At 46.3% G+C, this 25,851-nt stretch overlaps 1 protein-coding gene across 6 annotated transcripts in view; it reads left to right on the top strand.

Annotated features, from left to right (window-relative positions):
• The window catches only part of SGSM3 (small G protein signaling modulator 3), a 439,637-nt gene that overhangs the window by 83,620 nt on the left and 330,166 nt on the right, over nt 1-25,851 (top strand). For all 6 annotated transcript variants that reach the window (XM_040359570.1, XM_040359574.1, XM_040359572.1 and 3 more), the window contains exon 2: nt 12,669-12,835. In XM_040359570.1, the coding sequence (XP_040215504.1) occupies nt 12,829-12,835 (7 nt within the window). In that variant the 5' untranslated portion in view covers nt 12,669-12,828. The remainder of the gene's footprint in view (nt 1-12,668; nt 12,836-25,851) is intronic.

The following is a 25,851-nucleotide window of genomic DNA, read 5'->3' as shown; positions in this document are numbered from 1 at the left end:
TGCCCGTAGAGATCTATAAAAGATATGGGGATATCCTGCTACCAGAACTCCTAAAGACACTAAATTGGGCATTGACTCAGGGAATACTTCCCACCTCTATGACAGAAGCTACCATCATTGTTTTGCATAAGGAGGGGAAGGATCCAAGAGAGGCTTCATCGTATCGTCCTATCTCTCTCCTATGTACTGATGCCAAGATCTTGGCCAAAGTGTTAGCCACACGCCTTAACCGGTATATCCAAGCGCTTGTACATCCTGACCAATCTGGCTTTATTCCCAATAGGTCAACCAGTGCCAACATCAGGAGAGTGTTCCTGAATATGCAAATTCCAACAGAGGGAGAGGGCTCTAGAGCCGTCTTAGCCCTGGATGCTGCCAAGGCTTTTGACAGTCTGGAATGGGACTACCTATGGAAGGTCCTAGAGAAATTCGGGTTTGGCCCCAGGTTCATGAGTTGGGTTAAGTTGTTATACAATCAGCCAAGAGCAAAAACTAAAATCAACAACAAATTTTCAGAAATTTTTCAACTAGAGAGAGGAACGCGACAGGGCTGTCCCCTTTCTCCCCTACTGTTCGCTTTGGCGATGGAACCATTAGCCATTAAAATTAGGAAAACTAAAGATATACAAGGGTTCCATAGACAGACTATAGAGGATAAGATCGCACTGTTTGCGGACGATGTCCTCTTCTTTTTGGGAGACGTTGAAACCTCGTTAAAAAATGTGATCAAAGTAGTGGGCGAGTTTGGGCTATGCTCCGGGTTGGTCATTAATTGGGAAAAGTCAGCACTACTGCCAATTGACTCCCTCGGTGCCCAGATACCCCATGGAATCCCTCAGCTAAAAGTTGTAGTTATGATGAAATATCTTGGGATATGGATCACGAGGGACTTTAATAGCTTTGTCCAGAATAACTTGATTCCTCTTTTGTCTAAATGGGAACATAAAAGAGATGTCTGGTGTAGACTACCATTATCTATAGCGGGACGATGTAACCTGATAAAGATGCTACGTTTGCCCCAGTTACTCTATATCCTCCATAACTCCCCAGTCTGGATAGCTCAAAAATGGTTCAAAAAGATAGAATCCCTCTTCAGAGAGTTAATTTGGAAGAAGACCATGCAGTTACCAGCTAAAGAGGGGGGAATGGCAGTACCTCACCCGAAAACATACTTTATAGCCTCACAGCTACAACAACTTGCGGACTGGAGGGAGGTGGAAATTCCGGTAGATTGATGCTAACAGGAGCACCACATAGGACAATAGTGGAGGCACTCGAGGCTGGTTCGTTCGTCCATAGATGTCCAACTATAAAACTTAGCCTTAAAGTGTGGCAAACAACAAAAGCATTGATGGGCTACAAGGGAATAACAATATTTGCCCCTCTCTGGTGCAACCAAAACTTAAGAGAATTAAAAGACATCGAGAGATGTAAAGAATGGGAGAGACAAGGGATAAGCCATTTTACAGATATCTACAGATACGACATGCTATCCAAGCTCAGTTTGGGTCACAACCCATTGTATGGTCCTCGGCCCCCACCCTCCTGAAAATAACCTCTCCAAAAACAACCAAAGGCTTGATATCTGAGTTGTACTCTAGATTGGGAGCTAAAACAATAAGTAGGGCAGGCCCCATTAAGAGCAGGACAGGATGGGAGAAAGACTTGGGTCAAATGACCACGGAACAGTGGAGTGCGATCTTGAGGGGGGTATTGGTCTCGATCTCCCCATCTCAGAAAGTATCACACTTGTTCCTCTTGCATAGAGTATACTATACCCCCAGGAGAATGTTCAATCTCGGGTGGAGAAGTACTGACGAATGCCCAAGGTGCAGAGCGACAGGCAATCTTATCCACATGATGTGGAAATGCCCAAAGTTATTTAGATACTGGGAGGAGGTGATCACCATAATAAATAAAACTTTTAAAATTAAGCTAGAAGCTGAGTCTAAGACATGCTTGTTAGGCAGCATAGAGGGAAAATAGAGTGCCAGCCAGCTCCCTTGAAGTGGTACTGAGATGCCTTTTTCAGGCAAGGAAGTTAATTGCGTTGAGGTGGCAGGCCAAGATACCACCCACTGTCAAATCTTGGGTTGAAACTATTAACACAATGATTTGGAGTGAGAGAGTGACACTTACCCGACAGGGGAATTATAGTAAGTTTGTGAGGATGTGGAAACCCTGGCTAGACGAAACAGGATGTTCTATATAGAAATCGCCATTCAAATTTAATAAATATCTTAACCCGCTATCGGGCATTCCTTTATGGGGAAGACGTATTTAACGAAGTACATTAACTTCAAAAACCGGCTTACGGTGTGATGGGAGGGTGGGTGGGCGGGTGAGGGTTTGAGGGGTGGGGGAGGGGGAGGGGAGGTATGACAGTTCAGAAACAAGGGTTTTTTCATTTATTCACAATGTCATAAAGAAGGAGGGTAGGAAAAGATGAGGGGAAAATAGGGAAAAAACGTATGGGTGTGTATTGTGTATAACACGTACGATGATGTAACACTTTTTGTATTTTTTTATACGCAAACAACAATAAAAAAACATTGAAATTTAATTTGTGGCTCTTCCCTTTTGGCCTAGCGTCAGCACCAAGAGTGTTCACCAAAGTGCTCGCCCCGATTCTGGCTTTGCTGAGACAGCAAGGCATTGCTGTTGTGGGCTACTTAGACGATCTTCTGAGAGCTGCTTCTGGCTCAGAATTGGAGAAGGACGTGTCTATAGCCAGTTAGACCCTCCGGAAATTTGGTTGGGTGCTGAACATTCAGAAATCGGTCTTGGAACCGACTCAGCGTCTGGAGTACCTAGGATTAATTCTGGACTCCTTGGAGGCGAAGGTCTTCCTTTCTTTGGAGAGAAATTGTTTGCATCCCGCAAATGGTCGTCTCTTCGTTTTTTGCGATGTGAGTTCTGGGCCTCATGCTGGCCTCTTTCGAGGCAGTACCGTATGCCCAATTCGACACTCAAGACTTGCAGAAGGAGATTCTGTCCAAATGGAACAGATCTCAATTGTCTCTGGATCGTCGGATTCAGGAAATTCACCTGGTCAGGGCTTCTGGTGGCTGAGATCCCCGACCCTTCAGTCCGGGAAGTTATTCCTTCCTTACCATTGGACTGTGATCACGACGGACGCCAGCCTCACAGGTTGGGGGGGGGGGGGAGAGTCTGGGGGGTCAAGTTGGCCCAGGGTCGCTGGACTCTGGACGAATCTCGCCTGCTGATCAATGTACTAGAACTTCGAGCGATCAGGCTATGCCTCTCCTCGTGGTCGCAGAGGCTACAAGGACGTCCAATCATGATCCAGTCGGACAACGCCATGGTGATGACGTATGTCAGGGATATTCAATTAGCGGACCTCCAGCTGTTGCAGAACTACAAGTTCCATGAGGCATAGCAAGACTCTGACAGCCACAAGCATGACACCCAGAGGAAAAGGCATGATGGGACTTGTAGTTTTGCAACAGCTGGAGGTCCGCTAATTGCATATCTCTGACTTATGTCAACCATCAGTGGGGAACAAGAAACTTGGCTGCGGCATCGGAGGTCGCTCACATCCTGCGGTAGGCGGAAAGGAGTGTGCCGGCTCTGTCAGCCATTTACATTCCGGGCATAGAAAACTGGCAGGCGGACTACCTAAGTCGCCAGATGCTGGATCAGGGGGAATGGTTGTTGCATCCAGAGGTGTTTCAACTCCTTTTCTGGAGGTGGGGCACACCGGACGTGGATCTCCTGGCCTCTCGACTCAATCGCAAGGTGTTGAGGTTCGTGGCCAGGTCCAGAGATCCTTGGGCAGACGCGTTGGTGGCCCCGTGGGGTCAGTATCGGCTAATTTATGCCTTGCCCCCACTGAAGTTGCTTCCTCGTCTGCTCCACAGAGTGGACACCGAGGGGATCCCGGTGATTCTAATTGCTCCAGATTGGCCCCGGCGTCCCTGGTCCACCCTTGCAGCTGCCAATGCGGGAGGACCTTCTGTCTCAAGCTCCCATACACTTCATCCTACTCTACAGTCGCTGGCTTTAACGGCATGGCTATTGAAAGCCAGATGCTAAGGGACCGAGGTCTGTCGGATTCGGTCATTTCAACCATGCTGAGGGCACGGAAGTCATCTTCGTGGAAGATCTATCATCGCACTTAGAAGGCCTACATCTCTATGTGCGAGGAGATGGAGTGGTGTCCACAGACGTATTCAGTTTCCAGGGTCCTGCTGTTTTTACAGCGTGGAGTGGATCAGAAACTTGCCTTAAAAGGTCACTAAAGGAAAAAATTTTTTTTGCTGAAATGACTATTTACAGGGTATAGAGACATAAAAGTTAACTGATTCCTTTTAAAAATGATGAAAAATAGATAAAATTCTATCATATAATGTGCCTCTAGTTTCACTTTCGCTTTTAAAATGATTTCATGTTTATGTGAAGTAAAGAGACACACAGAACAAAAACAAACAAATCCCCAGGGCAGTGTTTTGTTTTTAAAATGAATCTGATTGGTTCTGAGGAGTTTTAGACACACAGCTTAGACCACAGTGAGAAGCTCCCATGAGAAATTTACTATGGAGCCAGAGAACCAGGAAGTGAGGATTTCAGCAAAGGATTACAGCTGCTTCAAAGCAAAAACGGACAATGAGGACATGAAATCAAGACTGCTATATAAGGTAAAGCAAGCTATTTAGCCCCAAAAAATTTTTTGTTTAGTGATCCTTAAAGCACCATTTAAGGGACAGATTTCAGCCTTGGCTGTTTTCTTTCAAAGACCCATGGTGACCCACTTGCTGGTATAGGTAGTTTTGTACAGGGGGTTTGACACGTGCTTCCCCCGATTAGACCACCACTGCCTCCGTGGGATTTGAATCTGGTGCTCTCGGCTCTTCAGAAGCCTCCTTTTGAGAACATCAGAGAAATTCCTCTATTGACGCTATCTCAGAAAGTGGCTTTTCTAGTAGGCATTACATCTGTCAGATGTGTTTCGGAGTTGGCGGCCTTGTCTTGCAAGTCACCATACTTGGTCCTCCAAGGATAAAACGGTGCTACACCCGCAGCCTTCCTTTCTTCCGAAGGTAGTTTCAGTTTTTGACCTGAATGAGGACATTGTACTTCTGTCCTTGTGTCCTCGACCGTCGCATCCCAAAGGGAGCCAGGTCCTACTCCTCTACTAAGCAGAAAAAAACTGAGCTGCTGACTGCAGGGCGGAGGGTTATGCCTGAAGGGACCGCCCCCTGGGCGTGGCTGTTCAACTCTGTTTAAAGTAACATGTATTTAAATATCTAACATGTTCTGCCTAGTCCTCTCCTATAGAACAGGAACATAACCCACAAGTCAAGATTTAAGTAAGCTGTGTCCGTCCATGGACGAAAGTTTATTTTTTATTTATTTTTTTTGCACCGGTGACACTTCTATCACATCTCTGTGGACCATGGCTTTTGCTGTGGATGAGACTAAGAAAATGTCACAAAAGAACTACTAGAACAGCTGAACTTTATTTGGGGTTAATCAGAGGCACTTTAAATGCCAGGTGTGTACTGCCTCCTTATTTAACACAAGTTTGAATGTGATTGCCTAATTCTGAACACAGGTATAGCCCCAGTTATAAGAGGGTGTGCACACTTGCGTAACCACATTATTTTAGTTAATTTTTATTTCACCCACCTCAAATATTTCAGTTTGTTTTTCAATTGAGTTGTACAGTTTTTAGGTCACATCAAAGGTGGAAAAAGTTCTAAAATTATTTATCTTTTGTAAAAAATTTTTTACATCACAGAACCTGACATTTGAACAGGGGTGTGTAGACTTTTTATACCCACTGTATAAACACTGTGCTTCATGCATGTTCTGCTATGTCCACCCCGCTGCTTTATCAATCAGCCCCTGAGGACATGAATGTATTTAAGGAATTGGGGTAGAGTCAGCAATTTCGCCTTAAGATAGGCTTCATGTAGACTGCTGCTGGTAATCGGACATTTAGGAGCAGTTGGGCGTTTTTATTTCAGTGGCCCCTGAACTCTGTTATCTTATCAGTACATGTACACAGGGTCATTTTTTATAGTAGTTTCTAGGCAGTTGAGTTTAGAAGCATTTTTTGGAAAGCAAAAAAATGCGTTCAGGACTGATGTTTAGAGGCATTTGTAAAGCCAAATGCTTGTAACAGCTTGTAAACATGGTAACTCGCATTTAGCCGCGTTTCATTTCCATGCGTTTTTATTAGAGATATATTTTTCACTATTTGAAAGAAAAGCCTCTAAACGCAAACACGGCGATACAGACATTATTAAACGTTGGTTACTATCTGTCTAGGTGAAGTGTTCAGGAGAGGTTTTAAAACGTCCTATGTACATTAAGCCTAACCAGCTACACTGGTTGTACAGACATTAATGTCCTCTGTGGCGATTTTAGATCAGGGTTTGACAAATTTTTGCTTGGAATCTAGAAGCCAGCTAAAAAAGTTAGGAGCCAGAAAATGTGCCCCGTCCCGCCGAGCTCGCGCGCAGAAGTGAACGCATACATGAGTAGTGCCCGCATATGTAAACTGTTTTCAAATCACACATGTGAGGTATCGCCGCGATTGGTAGAGCGAGAGCAATAATTCTAGCCCTAGACCTCCTCTGTAACTCAAAACATGCAACCTGTAGAATTTTTTTTTTTTTTTTTTTTTAATTATGTTTATTGGATTTTTCAATATACACGCTTACATGCATTTTCAATAAAGCATTACACATCAAACTTTAGCGTTGAGAAACGCTGACTTAATGTCTAACATAAGTTTAAATAAACAGTTATATTATAAACTTTAAGAGTTATATAATCAAAGCAGAACTTAAGTAAACGGGGAGAGGAGATGATAAGAAAGAGAAGGTAAAGGTTTTTTCGCATACTGAAATGAATTGATATAGTGCATCAGTGGATATATTCTAAAATTTCATTTTGCAATCCGTTGACTAAATACTTCGAAAAGGGAGGTCAACAGTAATCAGAACATTTGATCAGGACTCTAGTAAGGCATGACATTCAGCTGAATTCACAAAGTGTGTCCAACAGGACCATTTATCGAGATATAATCTAGAAGAATCCCTAGATTGATGTATCAATTCCATTTTGGAAATGTGGTTTACCTTGTGTATCCATTCCGGAATGGTAGGTGGGAGACTTTGTTTCCACTTTATTGGGACACAAAGCCGCGCTGCGTTGATGAGGTGTAGAATGATGGTGTCTTTGTAGATGGAGTGGGAGAGGCTAGAAAGGTGAAGTAAGTATTGTCCTGCTGTGAAATCTGGAGAGTAAGTAGTTATTTGTATTATAAGTCTATGTACTCCCTTCCAGAATCCAGCTATTACAGTGCATTCCCACCGAATGTGTAACAAACTTCCCGGCGCTTCCTTACATCGCCAGCAAAGGGGCGATGTATCAGGGTCAAATTTGTGAATGACCAAAGGGGTCTTATACCATCTCGAGTAGATTTTGTATCCGTTTTCCTGTGTACAAATATTCAATGTGCCTTTGTGTAATCGTCTAAATACGTTTGCCCATTGATCATTCGTCACAGAAATTTGAAGGTCCTTTTCTCAACGAAGGTTTGTGTTGTCTAATTGAGGGTTTATGTCAGAGTTTAAAAGGTTATAAGTGAAGGAAATAAGGTGTCTCTGAGGGGATCCTCTGAGGCAAATTGATTCAAATAGTGTCTTAGGTCTGTACCATCCACTCATAGGATCTAGTCTTTCAAGAAATCTTGTGATCTTAACATAACCGATACTGGAGATGTTGCAATTAGGGTCAGTAGATTGGAAGGTTTCAAAAGACAAAAGGTCATTATTCTTAAAGAAATCTTTAGCCCTGTAGAATGTCATCGGAAGAATAACGGGTGTCGATGCGTTGCTGTCAGGAAGATAAATTTCAGGATTTAGTGTGATCGGGGTAATTGGTCCATACACGGAAGACAATTTTCCTGTAGAATTTTTTAAACGTCGCCTATGGAGATTTTAAAGGGTAAATGTTTTTGTCGCCATTTGCTGCTCGTTTTTGTTTGCTGCTCGTGGAGCAGACGCAATTTGGAAGCGTGACATGTTGGGTATCAATTTCCTCGGCGTAACATTATCTTTCACAATATAAAAAAAGAGGCTAACTTTACTGTAGTGTGTTTTTAAGTATTTTTTCCCCCCAAAAAAGTGCGCTTGTAAGACCGCTGCGCAAATACTGTGTGACCGAAAGTATTGCAACGACCGCCATTTTATTCTCTAGGGTGTTGGAATAAAAAATATATATAATGTTTGGGGGCTCTAATTAGAGGGAAGTAGATGGCAGGGAAAACACTGGGGAAGCTCCATTAGAATTGCTGGATTGCTGGTTAAATTGTCATGCCAACGGCCACAACAAGATGGCGCCAGATCACAGACGGAAGCTTAGGCCTGCGGAAAGCCGCGGCCTCAATTACCGGGTGGCGCGGCCCACCACAATCGCGCGGCGGGGGAGGTGGGGGCGCACGGAGTCACAGGATGGGGGGATTTTGTCGAGCCCTGATTTAGATAACCACCGTGCAAGAAGTTGTGATGCACTGTAACCTGTAGTTATTAACAGTTCAGTGCAGTTAATAATGAAAGTTAGTTTGTTATTGATTGCTGTGGTTTACTGAGCAACATTGTTTTTATGACACGTTATTAAATAAAATCATACGTGTTTTCTAAGTAATATTAGAAATTCAACCACTGTCTATCTTGCTTAATAGATGGCTATACAGTATTTTAAGTGGAGCAGTATATGTTGACTTGAAAATTGTGATATGATTTTGGCAGGTACCTGTACCTATTCCATCACTTTCGGTCGGATCACCACAGCAATTTGAGTACAATTTTGACCCCCCCCACCTTTCCTCACAATCTTCTGGGACACATCACAGGTCCCAGAAGACTGTGGGACCATTCACAAAGTGCAGCACGGCTCACGAATGCACTGCCAGTTTCCCTTAGTCAAGATGCCCGACGCTTGGACCCGAAGCCTATTAAAGAATCGACTCAGGTGACCGCAGCGCTGGATCCAGTGTCGGGTAAGTGTCCTTTTATAGGGATGTCCCGAAACCGATATCGGTACCGATACCGAGCATTTCCCTGAGTACTTGTACTTGGGGGGGGGGGGGGGGGAAATGCTCCGATGCCTCAGCCAATACCTGGGCAGGCAGGGGAGTTGCAAGTCTTCTCCCCGCGTGCTCCGTGCAGTCTTTCCTCCCCGCGTGCCCTGTACGTTGATGGAATGACAGTGCTTACGATAGTGATCTGTGTCATGGGGGGGCCATAGTGCCACATGTGTGCAATCAATGGCCCCCATGGTGCGTGGGAATCCTGCAATTCTGTAGAAATCACGCATTGCCTTCACCCGCAGGTGCTCCTGGGTGGGTCTGATGATTTGGTTGGCCATGCGTCTGAGGATTGTGGGGACAACCTGGTGCACACATCTGCTAATGGAGGATTGTGCCATCACAGCCACAACTCCACTTGTACGCTGAAACGAGCCACTGGCAAGGAAATGGAGTGTTGCCAGTACCTTGACCAGTGGCTCCACTGCATGTGAGCGGCGTGTCTGGCTGGTGATGTCATCTTTCAGGGTTGTGGTTAATTCCAGGATGGCAGTAGGGCTGAATCTGAAGATGCGATACACCTCCGGAATCCCCCATGCCAAAGACGTTTATGCGCGGTTGGTATATCCTCTCCCGTGCCCTCCTCCTCCGTGCCCTCCTCCTTCTACGCGCATCTAAAGCCAGTAGTATAGCTATGACTATGGATGCCCCTGGCATGTTGGCATAAAGATTGTTGTCCTGCAATCCTGCAAGTGTGGCTGCTCAGCTCGTCCCTAACGGTGCTGCTGAAGCTGACCTGCACACGTCTGGTGCAAAGTTAAAGCTGCTTTTATGAGTGGTAACTTTAGACCGGACGTACAGCTTACGCGCATAGCCTACGCCGGACAAATGTAATTTCGTGGATCGCTGTATCTACCTAATTTGCATATTTGCATAGCAAAACAATGGTGCGTCCAGCGTATTTTTGCGCCCACGATGCTCCGGTGTAGAAAAATAATGTCGGTCTGAAAAACCTATTTTTCAGGCGTATCTCGTTTTGGGGATACTGCGCATAAATACGACGGCGCATATTTACACTAGAGGTCGACCGATATATCGGGCCGATATTCAGTCATTTTGGAGAAATCGGCATCGGCCGATTATTATCCAAATGTGGCCGATATTTAGCAGATCTGCATCAGCAGAGTGTGGAGAAGGAAGGAGGAACATGGGGTTCCCCCTCTCTTCTCCACACTGTCTGCAGAGCAGTGCCGTGTGTGTGAAACACTAAGGAGATAGAGAATGGAGCTGTCGGACTGATGTCGGGGTGGGCGGGACTCAGCTGTCCAACACCAGCCAGTGGGATGAGATCATTGGCTGGATAGCTGCTGAGTCCCGCCCACCTTCAACATCACGATGAATCTGAGCTCCTCTCTCTCTCTCTCTCTCTCTCTCTCTGCTCTCACGGTTTCACAGCACATAATGTAGCTGATAATGTGTGAAACTCTCTCTTCATACAGGTTCACATGGTGCTGCAGAGAGAGAGGAGCTCAGATTCATCGTGATGTTGAAGGTGGGCGGGACCCGGGGTGGGCGGGACTCAGCAGCTATCCAGCCAATGATCTCATCCCATTGGCTGGTGGACAGCTTAGCCCCGCCCAACCCGGGTCCCGCCCACCTTCAACATCACAATGAATCTGAGCTCCTCTTTCTGCTCTCTGCAGCACCATGTGAAACTGTATAGAGAGAGTTTTACACATTATCCGCTACATTATGTGCTGTGTAACCTGCCAGTGCCATCTGCTAATGCCAACCAGCCAGTGCCATCCAGTGCCACCTGCAAATGCCAACTAGTGCCATCTGTTAATGCCATCCAGTGCCACCTGTCAATGCCATCAAGTGCCACCTGCCAGTGGCAACGCCATCCAGTGCCACCTGCCAATGCCATCTGGTGCCACCTGGCATTGCCAGTGCCACCTGCCAATGCCATCCAGTGCCATCTGCCAATACCATCCAGTGCCAACTAGTGCCATCTGCCAGTGCCAACTAGTGCCATCTGCCAGTGCCACCTGCCAGTGCCAACTAGTGCCATCCAGTGCCACCTGCCAGTGCTAACTATTGCCATCCAGTGCCACCTGCCAATTGGTGCCACCTGCCAGTGCCAACCAGTGCCATCTGTCAGTGCTAACTATTGCCAATTAGTGCCACCTGCCAGTACCATCCAGTGCCACATGCCAATTAGTGCCACCTGCCAGTGCCAATTAGTGCCACCTGCCAGTGTCACCTTAGTGCCACGTGCCTGCCAGTGCCACCTGCCAATCAGTGCCATCTGCTATTGCCAATTGGTTCCATCCAGTGCAACCTGCCAGTGCCAATTAGCGCCACCTGCCAAAAAATAAAAATCAGCCTAAAATATCGGCCGCAAACATCGGCATCATATATCGGCCGCCCGAAATTCTAAATATCGGTATCGGCCAGAGAAAAACCCATATCGGTTGACCTCTAATTTACACTTACGCTGCGCATCTCGAGATACGCCGGCGTAAGTGCTTTGTGGATCTGCCCCTTAGTCTTTTAGACGTAAAGAGATGTCTTCTGCTTTACCTAGAGGAATCCAGTGGGTTTAGGAGTTCCAGCTGTTGGTATTGTTCAGTGGCCCCAAGAAGGGGTCCAAAGCGTCTAAAAAGCTCTATTGCTAGATGGATCAGAGAAGCTCTATTTGTGAAGCTTACAAAGCCTCAGGTCATATCCCTCCTTCTAGAATTAGGGCTCATTCAACAAGATCCATGGCTACGTCATGGGCAGTAAGAGCGGGTGCATCATGGGAAGAAATTCCTAAAGCTGCTGTCTGGTCCTCCTCTCATGCATTTGTCAAACATTATAGAGTTCCGATGCTTTCCAGCCAGGACCTCTCCTTTGGTAGGAAAGTGCTTCAGGCTGTTGTCCCTCCCTAAGGTATAGAATCTTGCTTATCCTCTCAAGTAGCTGCCCTGGAAGGTGAGGGGGGGGGGGGAACCCCGTTAGACTTGCCAGTAATGGTATTTCCAGTAACCCTCCAGGACAGCGTCTATATTCCCACCCTATTCTGCCGAGTGCACTTTGGTGTAGGTTTGCTTGATCTTCTAAACAACTGAGGATCAGAGGAAAGGGAGGGGCCTTTTAAAATGTATCTGATGTGTGTTTCCTGTAGAGGCGGAGCTAATCATCTCTCAAGTAGCTGTCCTGGAAGGTTCCTGGAAATACCTTTTTAGTCTAATGTGTTTTTTTTTTTTAATTGTGAATGAATAAAAATCGGACTGCTCAGGTCGGAGCTGCTGTAGGAACAATCCAATGTTAGAACAGCAATTGCCTTTGCTGTTCTATTGTGTTCTGACACGCCCCCCCACCAAAACACTCCTGTCCGCCACTGGCCGGCTTCTGTCGGACCGGATGCTGTACATACGTGCCGAATGTCTGGTGGTTTCTATTGAACCAGTTGATGCTGCCATACATTATTCCCCTGTGTGTTAGGCTTTAGAGTGCAAACATTGAAGGACTTGGCTTGATTACATAACTGCAAACCCTCAGACTTGACAGGAGTCAACCTGCAAATGCATTTAACTGTTCTTTTTCTTTTTTTTTTTTTCAGCACCGAGCACCTGACGGCAGAATCTACTTTTGAAAGGACACCGATGCCAAGGCTGCATTTCATGATTTTTTTCCAGCTTCTCTCTTGAACTTGCATAGTCTTCAAAAGTCTTTGTTATTTGTACTTTGCCCAAGGAGACTCTTCACTTTAATCTGGCACCATGTCAGGTAAGAGGGGTGAATTTGTATTTTTTGTTTATTGTATTTAGGGACCCTTAAGGCCTGGTAAACCCAGCAGGGCGGAACGAAAAAAAATCCTGAGCGATCAGGAGGAGCTGCTGTACTAAGTTTTCGACGTTGGTACATTGATCTCTCCTGCTGTTCTATTGTGTTCTGACAGGGGACTGCCCCCCTCCAGAACATGCCGGTCAGCCATTGGCTGAGAATACTGATCGGGAGCGGACTGGCAGACCTTTTTCGGTCATGCCCCTTCGACAGACCGAACGTCTGGCTTCTGTTGGACCAACTCCAGTACACACAGACTGAATGTCGGCTGGTTTCTATTGTGTACTAGGCTTTATTTTTATTGTAATTCCTTTTTGTGCACATAACATTTTTATTATCTTCAGTAACCGCATGCAGCAGGAAGATATCCACACTCTAATCACTTTGATATTGTATAATAGTTTGGTCTATATAAAATCAGGTGGGGGAGGCGGCATTTGATTTTAGATCTGTAATATGCTAAAGATCTTTAAAATTTGTTTTGAAAGAGCAAAATTATACATGCACATTAGGCAACCGAAAAAATGGCATAACTGCTGGAAGACAAAAGCAGCCTACAAAATGCGAGTTTGAGATTTTCTCCTCAAAACACTAGGGGAAAAAATGTACACTAAACCTTTTGATCACCGGGCACGTAAACCCCCTTAATAACCAGACCAATTTTCAGCCTTCGGTGCTCTCTCAATTTGAATGACAATTACTCGGTCATACAACACTGTACCCAAATGAAATTTTCGTCTTTTTTTTCACACAAATAGAGCTTTCTTTTGGTGGTATTTAATCACCGTTGGGTTTTTTATTTTTTGCGCTATAAGAGAAAAAAGACTGAAAATTCTGTAAAAAAAAAAATGAATTTTTCTTTGTTTCTGTTAAAAAATTTAGCAAATTTAGTATTTTTTCTTCATTCTTTTGCATAAATGTGAAAGATGAAGTTACGCCGAGTAAATAGATACCCAACATGTAACCCTTCAAAATTGCACACACTCGTGGAATGGCGCCAAACTTTGCTACTTAAAAATCCCCATAGGCGACGTTGCAGGGTAGTGTGGGGTATTGCAGACGTCGTCCTAGAGTTAAGCAACCGCCTTGTAGACGTATATCGTCTATAGGGCGGTTGTTAACTGGTTAAACATGTTTGATACGTGCCGTTTAGGCATATTTACATGCAATTAGGGGCATGAAGCTTTTTTTTTTGCCTGAAAGCTTTTCTCAAAATTGCACTTTTTTTTTTTTTTTTTTTTTTTTTTTCAGCCTGTAAATGCTTCTCTACAAATATGCCTGTAAATGCCCAAATGTATTTGAACACAAAAGCTAACATAGAGTTGCCTCTACAGGCTAAAAGGAAAATAATGCAAAACGCCTGTATAATCAATTTTTTTTTTATGTTCGGTGTGCATGAGGCCTAAATCTGGTGTCTGCATTAGCTTTCCTTTTTTTTAATTCTTACCTGCTGATCCTATCAGTAACATACCTTCTGGTATAGGGTGATAGTGGAAATCTGCTGTACTGTACTCGCTGTACATTGTCACTCTAGCCTGCACTTCTGATTAAAGTGGAGGTTCACCCTAAAAACAAGTATATACCATTCAATCCAGCATACTGCCGACATGTACAGTATGCTGTTTTTTTTTTTTTTTCTGTTTACATACCGTACTATAGGTATTTCCCCCCCCGGCTTCCGGGTAGTGAATCCCGTGGGAGTGGGCGTTCCTATTCAGAGACTAAGTGATTTGACGTATGACAAAAGCTTCACCCCCGGCGCATAATGCATGTCACCAGTTTCCGAAAGAAGCCAAACGTCTAGTCGACGCAGAGTTCCACGTCTTGTCCCTGTAGCCGCCGATCGCTAGTCCCTGGCGGACTTCACGGGCACCAGGCACTCGCATCGGCATCTCAGCGATGCGGCGAGCACGCGCGCCCGCCCTGCTGGATGCGCGCGCAGGCTGTCTTTTTACGGCCTGTTAGAGATTGACAACCACCCCGCGGCCGTATAAAGTCGTACGGCCGTCGGGTAGTGGTTAAACAGAGACCAATAAAATTCGGTAAGAGGCAGTGTTTGTCTTTTGGTGGAAGTGCCTTTCTCATCACTTTTCCTGGGATGTTTCATTGATCCTGCACTGGGGACATCTTTATTATGAATCTTCTTCATGGTGGACTTTTGGCTCACTTATAAGACTTTATTCACAAATTTTTTATTTTTTTCCATATATATTTTTTCTCCAAGAGATTTGTGTTTTTCACTAAGCACTTTATATATTTTTCACTAAGTATAGATACATATGTTATAGCATACTGCATATGGTGTCATTCATTTTGATATTAGTTGCTTTGCAGACAGCTTGTCATATATATTAGCGCGATCTGCTTTCTGTTTTTCATATTTGTTTGGTGTAGTATAACACTTTTTGGTCGCAGCTTTTCACTTTATTTAATTATTTAGAACGAGCGCAATAATTTCTTTATTTAGAATACTGCAATCACTGAGCAGGAAATTATATCACCTGTGATGTATTTCAGTTATCTTGCAAACCTGACCTGTTAGTGGGCCCTGAGGACAGGGTTGATGACCACTGTCTTAAACCCTTATTTTATTCACAATAGAAAGTATAAAACATATCACTGTTTAACCACCTAAGCCCCAGCGATGTACCAGTACGTTGTGGGGGTTTAGTTGTTTATACTGGAAAGAAACACCAGGCTTCCCCAACCTGTGTGGAACTTTCCATGGTATAGGGCCTCAAGTTTTTGTGCGAGTCAGTTTTGGATACGATTCCGTTGCTGTCCAGAGCCTCGGTTTCTGCGGTGGTACTGCGTCCCCTAATTTGGCTAAATGTTGGTCCGCGGACCAGGCTTCCAAGAAAGCCTTGCTTGATTTACCCTTTACGGGGGAGAGGCTTTTCGGGGCGACATCATAAAGGATGCCACGGTCGGTAAGAGTATTCTGCTCCCGCAATCTGGAAGGGTAAGGAGCCACACCGTTGGCATGGGCCCTCCTTCTCCGCTCATAAACCACTTTTTCGCCCGCCAGGAGCTGCAGGTAAGAGCTCCCAGACTGATAAGGCTCCTACTGAGGGACAAAAGAGTCCCTGGCTTCCCAAGCCCAACAAGCCCGCGCACAAACCTGCGACCGCATGAAGGTTTGCCCCCGCCCGACACGCGGGTGGGGGGTCGCCTTTGCACATTCGCGGCTCGGTGGTCTTCCCTACTTTCCGAACAGTGGGTTTGCGAAGTAGTTTCCTCAGGGTGCAAGATAGTTTCTCTCTTGTCCTCCAAACAGATTTGTTTTCTTCCCTCAAACCTTCAGCTCCCTCTGACTCGTCGGGTGGCCCTGTTTGGGGCTGTGCAGGATCTGCTGGCACGGGGAGTGATCGTGCCCGTGGCCTCGCTGGGAAGGTTTTAAGGGTTTTATTCAAACCCGTTTGTGGTTCCAAAGAAGGAAGGGGTCCACCCAATCCTGGACCTCAAGGCCCTGAACTGCTTTGTAAAAGTTCAGGATGGAATCGGTGCACTCGGTAGTCGCGGATTTCCTGGCGCCCTTGGACATCAAGGACGCATATTTGCATGTCCCTATATTTGTCAGACATCAGAGGTTTCTGCATTTTGCGGTTGGGGACGACCACTACCAATTTGTGGCTTTCTTTTTGCCTGGCCTCAGCGCCAAGGGTGTTCATCAAGGTGCTCGCTCCAGTCCTGGCATTGCTGACACAGCGAGGTATCGCTATCGTGGGAAACCTGTACGACCGTCTTCTGAGAGCTGCTTCAAGCTCAGAACTAGAGGTGGATGTGGCGATTGTCGTCCAGACCCTTCGCGATTTCAGTTGGGTCCTGAACCTCCAGAAGTCGGTGTTGGTGTCGACTCGGCACCTGAAGTACCTGGGCCTGGTCCTGGATTCCCTAGAGGCGAGAGTTTTCCTCCCCTTGGACAAGTTACGAACTCTTCAGAAAGCGGTGAGGCTGCTGACCTCCCGCAGGCGGTCGTCGCTGCGTTTTTTGCTTGCGAGTCCTGGGCCTCATGGTGGCCTCCTTCGAGGCAGTGCCATACGCTCAATTCCACACTTGTGCCTTGCAGAAAAAAATTCTGAAAAAATGGACAAGTCACTGTTGTCCCTGGATTGTCGGATCAGGGTGGGCCGGCGGTCAAGGCCTCCCTGGTCTGGTGGCTGAGATCTCCGGACCTTCAGGCCGGAAAGTCCTTTTTCCCCCTTCAGTGGATGGTAATCACGACAGACGCCAGTCTGACTGGTTGGGGGAGTGTTTGGGGTGTCCAGTTGACTCAGGGCCGCTGGACGCAGTAAGAATCCCGCCTTCCGATCTATGTGCTGGAGCTTCGAGCGATCATGCATTGCCTCTCTTCGTGGTCTCGGGAGACTTCAGGGGCGTCCGGTCAGGATCCAGTCGGACAGCACTACGGCAGTGGCACATGTCAACCATCAAGGGGGGACGAGGAGCTCCACGGCGGCCTCGGAGGTAGCTTACATTCTGAGGTGGGCAGAACGGAGCCTGCCGGCTCTATCGGTTGTATACATTCCGGGCGTAGAAAACTGTCAGGTGGACCATCTACGCCGCCAGATGCTGGACCAAGGAGAGTGGTCGTTGCACCCGGATGTGTTTCAACTCGTTTGCAACAGATGGGGCACGCCAGATGTGGACCTTCTGGCTTCACGACTCAATCAAAAGGTGTTGAGGTTTGTGGCCAGGTCGAGAGACCCCTGGGCCGATGTGATGGATGCATTGGTGGCCCCATTGAGACAGTATCAGCTGATCTACGCCTTTCCCCCACTGAAGCTTCTTTCTCGTCTGCTTCGCAGGGTGCAGACCGGAGGAATACCGATGATTCTTATTGCTCTAGATTGGCCGTGCCGCCCCTGGTACGCTGACCTAGTGAGTCTGGTGGCGGATGTTTCGACTGCCGCTGCAGGAGGACCTTCTGTCGCAAGGTTCCATACTTCATCCTGCTTTACAGTCGCTGGCTTTAACGCCGTGGCTATTGAAAGCCAGGTGCTGAGGGGCCGTGGCCTGTCGGATGCGGTTATTGCTACCATGCTGAGAGCACGGAAGTCTTCCTCTAGAAAGAATGATCATCGTACTTGGAAGGCTTACATCTCTCTGTGTGAGGAGCTGAAGTGGAGTCCACGTGTATACTCGGTCTCCAGGATTCTGCTGTTTTTACAGGGTGGTGTGGACCAGAAACTTGAAAAAACAAACACAATGAAGGCGCAAAGGAGGGAAATTTGAACCACAATACCACAAAAAGTGGATAGATAAATGAATAGTTCTAAAAAGGGAAGGGGTGGAAGGGAAACGAAAAGACCAGTGACTGGATGATAATAAAGAGGATGGTAATGAAAGTCCCAATATTTAAAGTTTGTATATAAACAGTTCAACATGACATATACACCATGGCAGCACTTTGGAGAGTGAAGCCTCTGTAATGGCAAAAAAATAAATAAAAAATGCGCCTACTAAGTGCAGTATGTCTGATAATATGGAATTTGTATTAATTAAAACAGCCAAATGGCTACTCGCTAAATAGTACAAAATGCGCTCATAAAAAGGGGAAGTGTAGTCACTGTGGATTGTCAGCCAATGATGGTGGCTTCTCTGGTGAAGGTTTTGTTGATTGCTGTCCAGGGAAGAAGCGAGACAGAGCACTGCGGGCACAGCAAAACTGAAAGTGCTTTACTTTCCTTGGACATGGTCCGATCTCTGTGTGTGTGTGTACCTGTCTGCTACTGCTTCATTCCGGAAGTCTGTCTCGCTGTTTGTGTTTGTGGCTGGTCCTAAGAAGAGTATGGCGGTCTCATCAACCACCATCTCTAGGTGGACTAGACCGGTTGCGGAAGGAGGTCCCTGTCCCACCAAGGAGCCCAGAACTGCAGCCGGCGGTTCTGCTGGCTGACCATAGAGATGACCCAGGACTGAAATGTCCCGATCATTTCTATGGTCTAAAACAGGAAGTGACAAAATATGCCAGTGTTCTATCGAAGTGCTCCCCTATCAAATAATGCCTGGGTGGAACTGCGCATGCGCCACATGGAGCCCCAGAACAGCTGAGTTTACGATCAGCTGTTGTCTTGCGTGGCTGAGGCATGTTCATGTAGGTAAGGGGGGGGGGGAATTTACAAGAAGGGGTCGGATTTTTCAATAATGGACAGTGCTGGGGGGGGGGGGTGTAGTTTTTATTGCTGGCCAAAGAAATTTGCAAAAGAAATCTTTATCTGCTATTCATTTTGAATGCTTGCGGGTGTGTTTAGTCAATTGAAGGGCAGCTTTTTCTATATTGGATAAAGATTTCTTTAGCAGATTTGTTTGGCCATCGATAAAATTTCCGCCCCCAGCACTGCCCATCAAGTAAATATCTGCCCCCTTCATGTAAATATCCACCTCTCACCTACATGAACGTGCCTCAGCAACGCAAGACAGCAGCTGATCGTAAACTTGGCTGTTCTGAGGATCCGTTGTTCACATGCGCCGTTCCGGCCGGGCGTTTTTCGATGGGGTGCATTTCTCGACAGGACACTGGATTTAAACATGCCATTACTATTTAAAAAAAGCGTTGGATCAAACTTATCTTAGTTTGATCTAATGCTTTTAAGGGCAGAGGAGAGATCTGGGGTTAAATAAAATACCTTTTTTAAGTATAAGCAGCGATCGCATCACACATGAGGTATCACCGTGACCATGAGCAAGAGAGAGAAATTATTCTAGCACCGCACCTCCTGTGTAAAGTTACCTCCCATCGGATAATTGAATGTTCTGTAGTTTGTTGCATTCCATGGGCGTGCACAATTTTAACCACTTAAGACCCGGACCATTATGCAGGTTAAAGACCTTGCCCCTTTGTGCCATTCCACACTGCAACGTTTTAACTGACAATTGCACAGTCCTGCAACGTGGCTCCCAAATAAAATTGGTGTCCTTTTTTCCCCACAAATAGAGCTTTCTTTTGGTGGCATTTTTTTTCCTCAGTTTAGGCCGAAAAGTATTCTACTTAATTTTGGTGAAAAAAGTTTGATTGGCTTGCGCAAAATAGCGTTATAGCATTTACAAAATAGGGGCTAGTTTTATGGCATTTTTATTAATAATTTTATTTTTTACTAGTAATGGCGGCTGTAGTGATATCATGTATATTGGAGTCCGGTTAGATAATTGATATTTAGGTGTTAGTATGATGACTATAAATTATGTTGCTCCGCAGCAACACACCAGGCTCTCCAGAGAGTGCATTTATTTGATTTCCAATACAGAACAATGTTCAAATTCCACAGATGATACAAATCCAACAGAGTAATTTTAAAGTCCCATCTGACTAGATCAGCTCTAGACCTGTGCCATACCCAGAGAATGCACAGAGAATATTCTCAGTGACAAGACTGACTGAATGCCAGCTTGAATGTCTCAAATACTGGTCTCACACTGGAGGGAGGGGTTAATCCAGGTCAACTAAATGTTTCCCTGAATGAATACCCCCACAAGTCTAATTACCATCAATAAATACACTTCCTTATGTATGTAAACAATTTACCCTTTGAGGTTACCAGGCCATCTCACACACCTAGGTAGTCTTAGACAAGATTAACACATCTAAGGGTCTTCTGTACCTCTGATATGTTAGAATTCAGCTGGCTTGGACAGTTCAGCTGAATTCCTGGTCAATATGGTAATGTAATACAATATATTGTGCCATACATACCTACACACAGCCCTCAAAAATTCCACTCTTTGCTCGCAATTTGCGAGTGGAATTTCATTCAGGGCGAGTGAGGAGCTGTGGTGGACCAGGCTGATCGTTTCCTGGCTAAAGCGATCAGCCAGGAAACTGTCAGCCAGAGGACACACTGCGGCAGGACCGGACTGCTGGCACGGCTTTGAGCTGAGGTGAGGAGGCTGCAGCGCTCCCCTCACCCTCTCTCCTCCTCTTGACTTGTTTTATCGTACACGCAGCGGGGATGTCCCGCTGTGTGTTATGGGGCTGTATGTGTGTGTGTGTTCAGCGCGCTGTAACAGGGTCCCACCCCCCCTAGATCGGCGTGTGCGATAGTATCATCTAGGGGTGTGGGACCTTGTTACACTGTGCGCCGGGGGGGGGGGTTGTTTGCTCGCTGAGGAAGGCTGCTACCTCAGCAAAGGACAGCAATGTCAGACGCTGAAAAGGGAAAGTCAGCTGACACCAATGTAGTGAAGGGGGAGGAGCTCTCCCCTCTGCAGGAGATTCTATGACACAGGAGCATCCCTGGAGGCATGGTAGGAACGCTGACAAAGTAAGTGACATAATAGTCAGCGATCCCACCACCACTGATCCCACCACCACCACCGATCCCACCACCCCCGCCACTGATTTCCCCACCACCACTGATCCCATCACCCCTCACCGTCACCACTGCCAGTGATCTAACCCCCCTCACAGCCACCACTGATCCCACCCACCACCATCGATCCCACCACCCCCGCCACGTATTCCACCACCACCACTGATCCTATCACCCCCGCCACGTATTCCACCCCCGCCACGTATTCCACCCCCGCCACGTATTCCACCCCCGCCACGTATTCCACCCCCGCCACGTATTCCACCCCCGCCACGTATTCCACCCCCGCCACGTATTCCACCCCCGCCACGTATTCCACCCCCGCCACGTATTCCACCCCCGCCACGTATTCCACCCCCGCCACGTATTCCACCCCCGCCACGTATTCCACCCCCGCCACTGATTCCACCCCCGCCACTGATTCCACCCCCGCCACTGATTCCACCCCCGCCACTGGTTCCACCCCCGCCACTGGTTCCACCCCCGCCACTGGTTCCACCCCGCCACTGGTTCCACCCCCGCCACTGATTCCACCCCCGCCACTGATTCCACCCCCGCCACTGATTCCACCCCCGCCACTGATTCCACCCCCGCCACTGATTCCACCCCCGCCACTGATTCCACCCCCGCCACTGATTCCACCCCCGCCACTGATTCCACCCCCGCCACTGATTCCACCCCCGCCACTGATTCCACCCCCGCCACTGATTCCACCCCCGCCACTGATTCCACCCCCGCCACTGATTCCACCCCCGCCACTGATTCCACCCCCGCCACTGATTCCACCCCCGCCACTGATTCCACCCCCGCCACTGATTCCACCCCCGCCACTGATTCCACCCCCGCCACTGATTCCACCCCCGCCACTGATTCCACCCCCGCCACTGATTCCACCCCCGCCACTGATTCCACCCCCGCCACTGATTCCACCCCCGCCACTGATTCCACCCCCGCCACTGATTCCACCCCCGCTACTGATCCCATCACCCCTCACCACTGCCAGTGATCTAATCCCCCCCTCACAGCCACCACTGATCCCATCCCCCCCACCACTGCTGCCACTCACCCCATCACCACTGATCCCATCCCATTCCCCCATCACTGTTACCACCGCTCACTGTCGCTCATCAGTGCCCCATGCTTCAGGGGGCCCATGTCTCACCCCTGTACACCCGGATAGGAGGGGCAGCGGGCGGCATATAGAGGAACCAATACCCTCCATATTCCTCCTGCATTGATGGGCACAGTGAGGCTGCAATCATTGGCACCATAACGCTGCATTTGATGGGTGCAGTGTGTGCATTCATGGGCATGGTAAAGCTGCATTTGATGGGCACACTGTGGCTGCATTTGATGGGTACTGATATGCTTTATGTTAATATTGTTAAAGTTGTTTATTTTTGGAACTTAATTTTGCTGAAAACATTTAACAGTGTAATTTCATGAGATAATTTACAAGGGCGTGTTTAGGGGCAGACTTAGGGGTGGGGCAGGGGAGAGGTTGGGTGGGGCAACTGGTGGCGAGTAACTCTGGCTAGTGGCTCAGGACTTGAAATTTTGAGCCCTGGTTTACACCCTTGTATGCTGTGGAAAGGGCTCAAAGGGTGCCCCTGCAACAGGGAGATCATCCTTTGGCTTGCCAGAGAGAAGCAAAACATACAATTTAATGGAGCACGTATTTCCTTTTAGCCTTTTTCTTCTGATGTACAGAAACACAGGGCCCGGTTCACGGAGGTCAAGAAAAGACTGCAACAGTTACAGGCCCCATATGCTATGTTGTATCCTGCCTGACTCAGGATCATAGCAAGGGACCAGGCTCACTTTTTTGAACAGGCGGCAGATGCGTCGGCCTGGCTGGATATAAATGAAAATGCTTTTCACCTGAGAGGCGGAAGGGAACTGACATGACCTGGGAGCAGGACGTTTTAGTTTTGCCTTGGACCAATATGGTAATGTAATACAATATATTGTGCCATACATACCTACACACACACACACACATATATATATATATATATATATATATATATATATATATATATATATATATATATATATATATATATATACACATATATATATATATATTACAACGGTGGCGATTAGCGTTTTTTTTTTTTTTTTTCTACGTGAGTGCGACATTATGGCGGACACTTTTGACACATTTTTGGAACCGGTGTCATTTTCACAGCTGAAAGGGCTATAAAAATGCACTGATTACGGTGAAAATTACTATGGCAGTGAAGGGGTTAACCACTAGGGGGCGCTAAGGGGTTAAGTGTGCCCTAAGGGAGTGATTCTTACTGTAGGGGGGGTGGCTGTGTGATGTCACTGATCGTCGTCCCCTATAACAGGGAACAGACGATCAGTGACACTGCCACACAGAAAAACAGGGAAGGTGTGTTTACACACACCTCTCCCCGTTCTTCAGCTCCTGTGACCGATCTCAAGACACCGGCGGCGATCGGTTCCTGTGGGCGTGGTCACGGGCGTGACCCGCGGCTGGGCTCTTAAAGGCGACGTACAGGTACGTGCCTGTGCCCAGCCGTGCCATTCTGCCAACGTATATGTTCAGGAGGCGGTCCTTAAGTGGTTAAAGCATGACATGTTTGGTATCTATTTACTCAGCATAACATCCTCTTGTTTTATATTTTATCAAACTGGGTATTGTATTGTGTTTGTGTGCACTAAAATTCATTGTAGTGTATTTTTCGCCCAAAAATTTGCTTTGAAAAACTGCTACGCAAATACCATGCTTTGTAATTCTTGGGGGTTCCGAGTATTTTTCTAGAGTACAGGTGCTTCACTGACCTGCCTACAGTTGAGGACTTTCACCAATTGAAAATATTTGATGCATCTTGAAACGAAAAATATGACACTCTGGACTGTTGACCAGTTAGAATCCTATATCAGGCAAGAATAGGACAACATTCCTCTCCGAAAACTCCAGCAACTGGTCTTCTCACATCCCAGACATTTACAGAGGAGGGAATTCTACACCATGGAAAACATGGCCCTGTCCCAACTTTTGTGATGCGTGTTGCTGCCATCAATTTCAAAATTACCTTATTTTTCTTTTTAAATGGTACATTTTCTCAGTTTAATCATTTTCTATGTTTTTTATTTTCTGTGTGATTACAATATGGGTTTGAGATTTGCAAATCATTGGATTCTGTTTTTATGTAGATTTTACACAGCGTCGCAACTTTTTTGGAATTTGGGCTTCAAGACCTGAAAAGCTGAAATATATTAACCAAATCACGTACCTGCAGGTTATTGTCTTCAAGTGGTTGTACTCCCCTCTCTGTTTGTAATAGATTTACACAGGAGGTGTGGCGCTAGAATAACAGCCGGTGGTTGAAAATTGGCTTTTTTTTTTTTTGTTAATGTGGGGGTCCTTTGACCACTTCCCCTTCCTGACCAGGCCATTTTTTGCGATATGGCACTGCGTTATTTTAACTGACAATTGCACGGTCGTGCGATTCTGTGCCTAGATAAAATTGATGTCCAGAACCCCCCCCCCCCCCCCCCCCCCCTTCAAATAGAGCTTTCTTTTGGTGGTATTTGATCACCTTTGTTTTGTTTTTCTATAAACAAAAAAAAGTTTTTTTAATTAGGTTTTAAAACAATCTAATATATATATATATATAATCATATGTCTTCATAAATTTTAGCCAATATGTATTCTGCTACATGTTTTTGGTAAAAAAAAAAACAATAAACGTTTGTTTTGTATAGTGAGGTTAGGGGCGCTATATCAAAATAGTGGATGCGTGTCACAATGTGCGTTTTGAGTAGTACACAGTGTAACTGTGTACCCAAATCTATGTGAAAAACCAAACAGATTATAGTCTAAACTCTATAAGTACTCTATAAGTACAATAGTGCCAAATGCCGTGGAAAAGAAATAAAATATAAAAAAAAAATTTTTTTTTAAAAGAATGTCCAGCAAATAAATAGTTAAGTGCAAAATGGATCCAGTGTTGTATCAAGTCCAGGTGCAAAATGCAAATAATCCAATCCCAAATCGCAGGGAAAAGTGCAAATGCTAAAGTGCTTGTGAATCTTCAAAATAGCCGAAGTGCGAGAAAGAAGTGATCCGCCTTCACCTATAGGTCACCAGAATAATAATGGATGGCTCCTTACCACACGGTGTTGACCAGATTACTTAAAATATGGTCAATCAGGCTCGTTTTAAATGAGGATCAGCAGGGTCTCATTGGATTCCAATGTCAGCGATTGCAGCAAATAGTGTACCAAGAAAGGAGAAGAGATACCACCATAGTGTAAAACCATTTAATATACAAAAGTTAAAATTACAATGCCAAATGGCCTCTTACTGTTGCTGGTGCCCGTTCCCGGCACTGAGGCTGTAGGTGGTGGGGATAGTAAGACAAGATAAGAGATGGCCGCGTCCTGGTCCACTAGCGTGCGTTCCACCGCTAGTTGTCCATCAACCAGTGAGACCGGAAGTGCGTGGCTATGCGTGCGCGCTCGGATACCGCCTCGACGTCACGTTTCAGTTAAACCGTCTTCAGGAAGCGCTGTGGGGAGTGTTTGTACTGTGGGAAGGCAGAGATCTGTGTCCCTGCTTAGCAGAAACACAGGATCGCTACCTCTTCTCACAGAATGGCGATCTACTTTGTTTAC

Source organism: Rana temporaria, chromosome 7, assembly GCF_905171775.1.
Source record: "Rana temporaria chromosome 7, aRanTem1.1, whole genome shotgun sequence".
In the NCBI taxonomy this organism is placed as follows: Eukaryota; Metazoa; Chordata; class Amphibia; order Anura; family Ranidae; genus Rana; species Rana temporaria.
The sequence above is the reverse complement of the archived record's forward strand: the minus strand, read 5'-3'. Positions and strand labels throughout refer to the sequence as shown.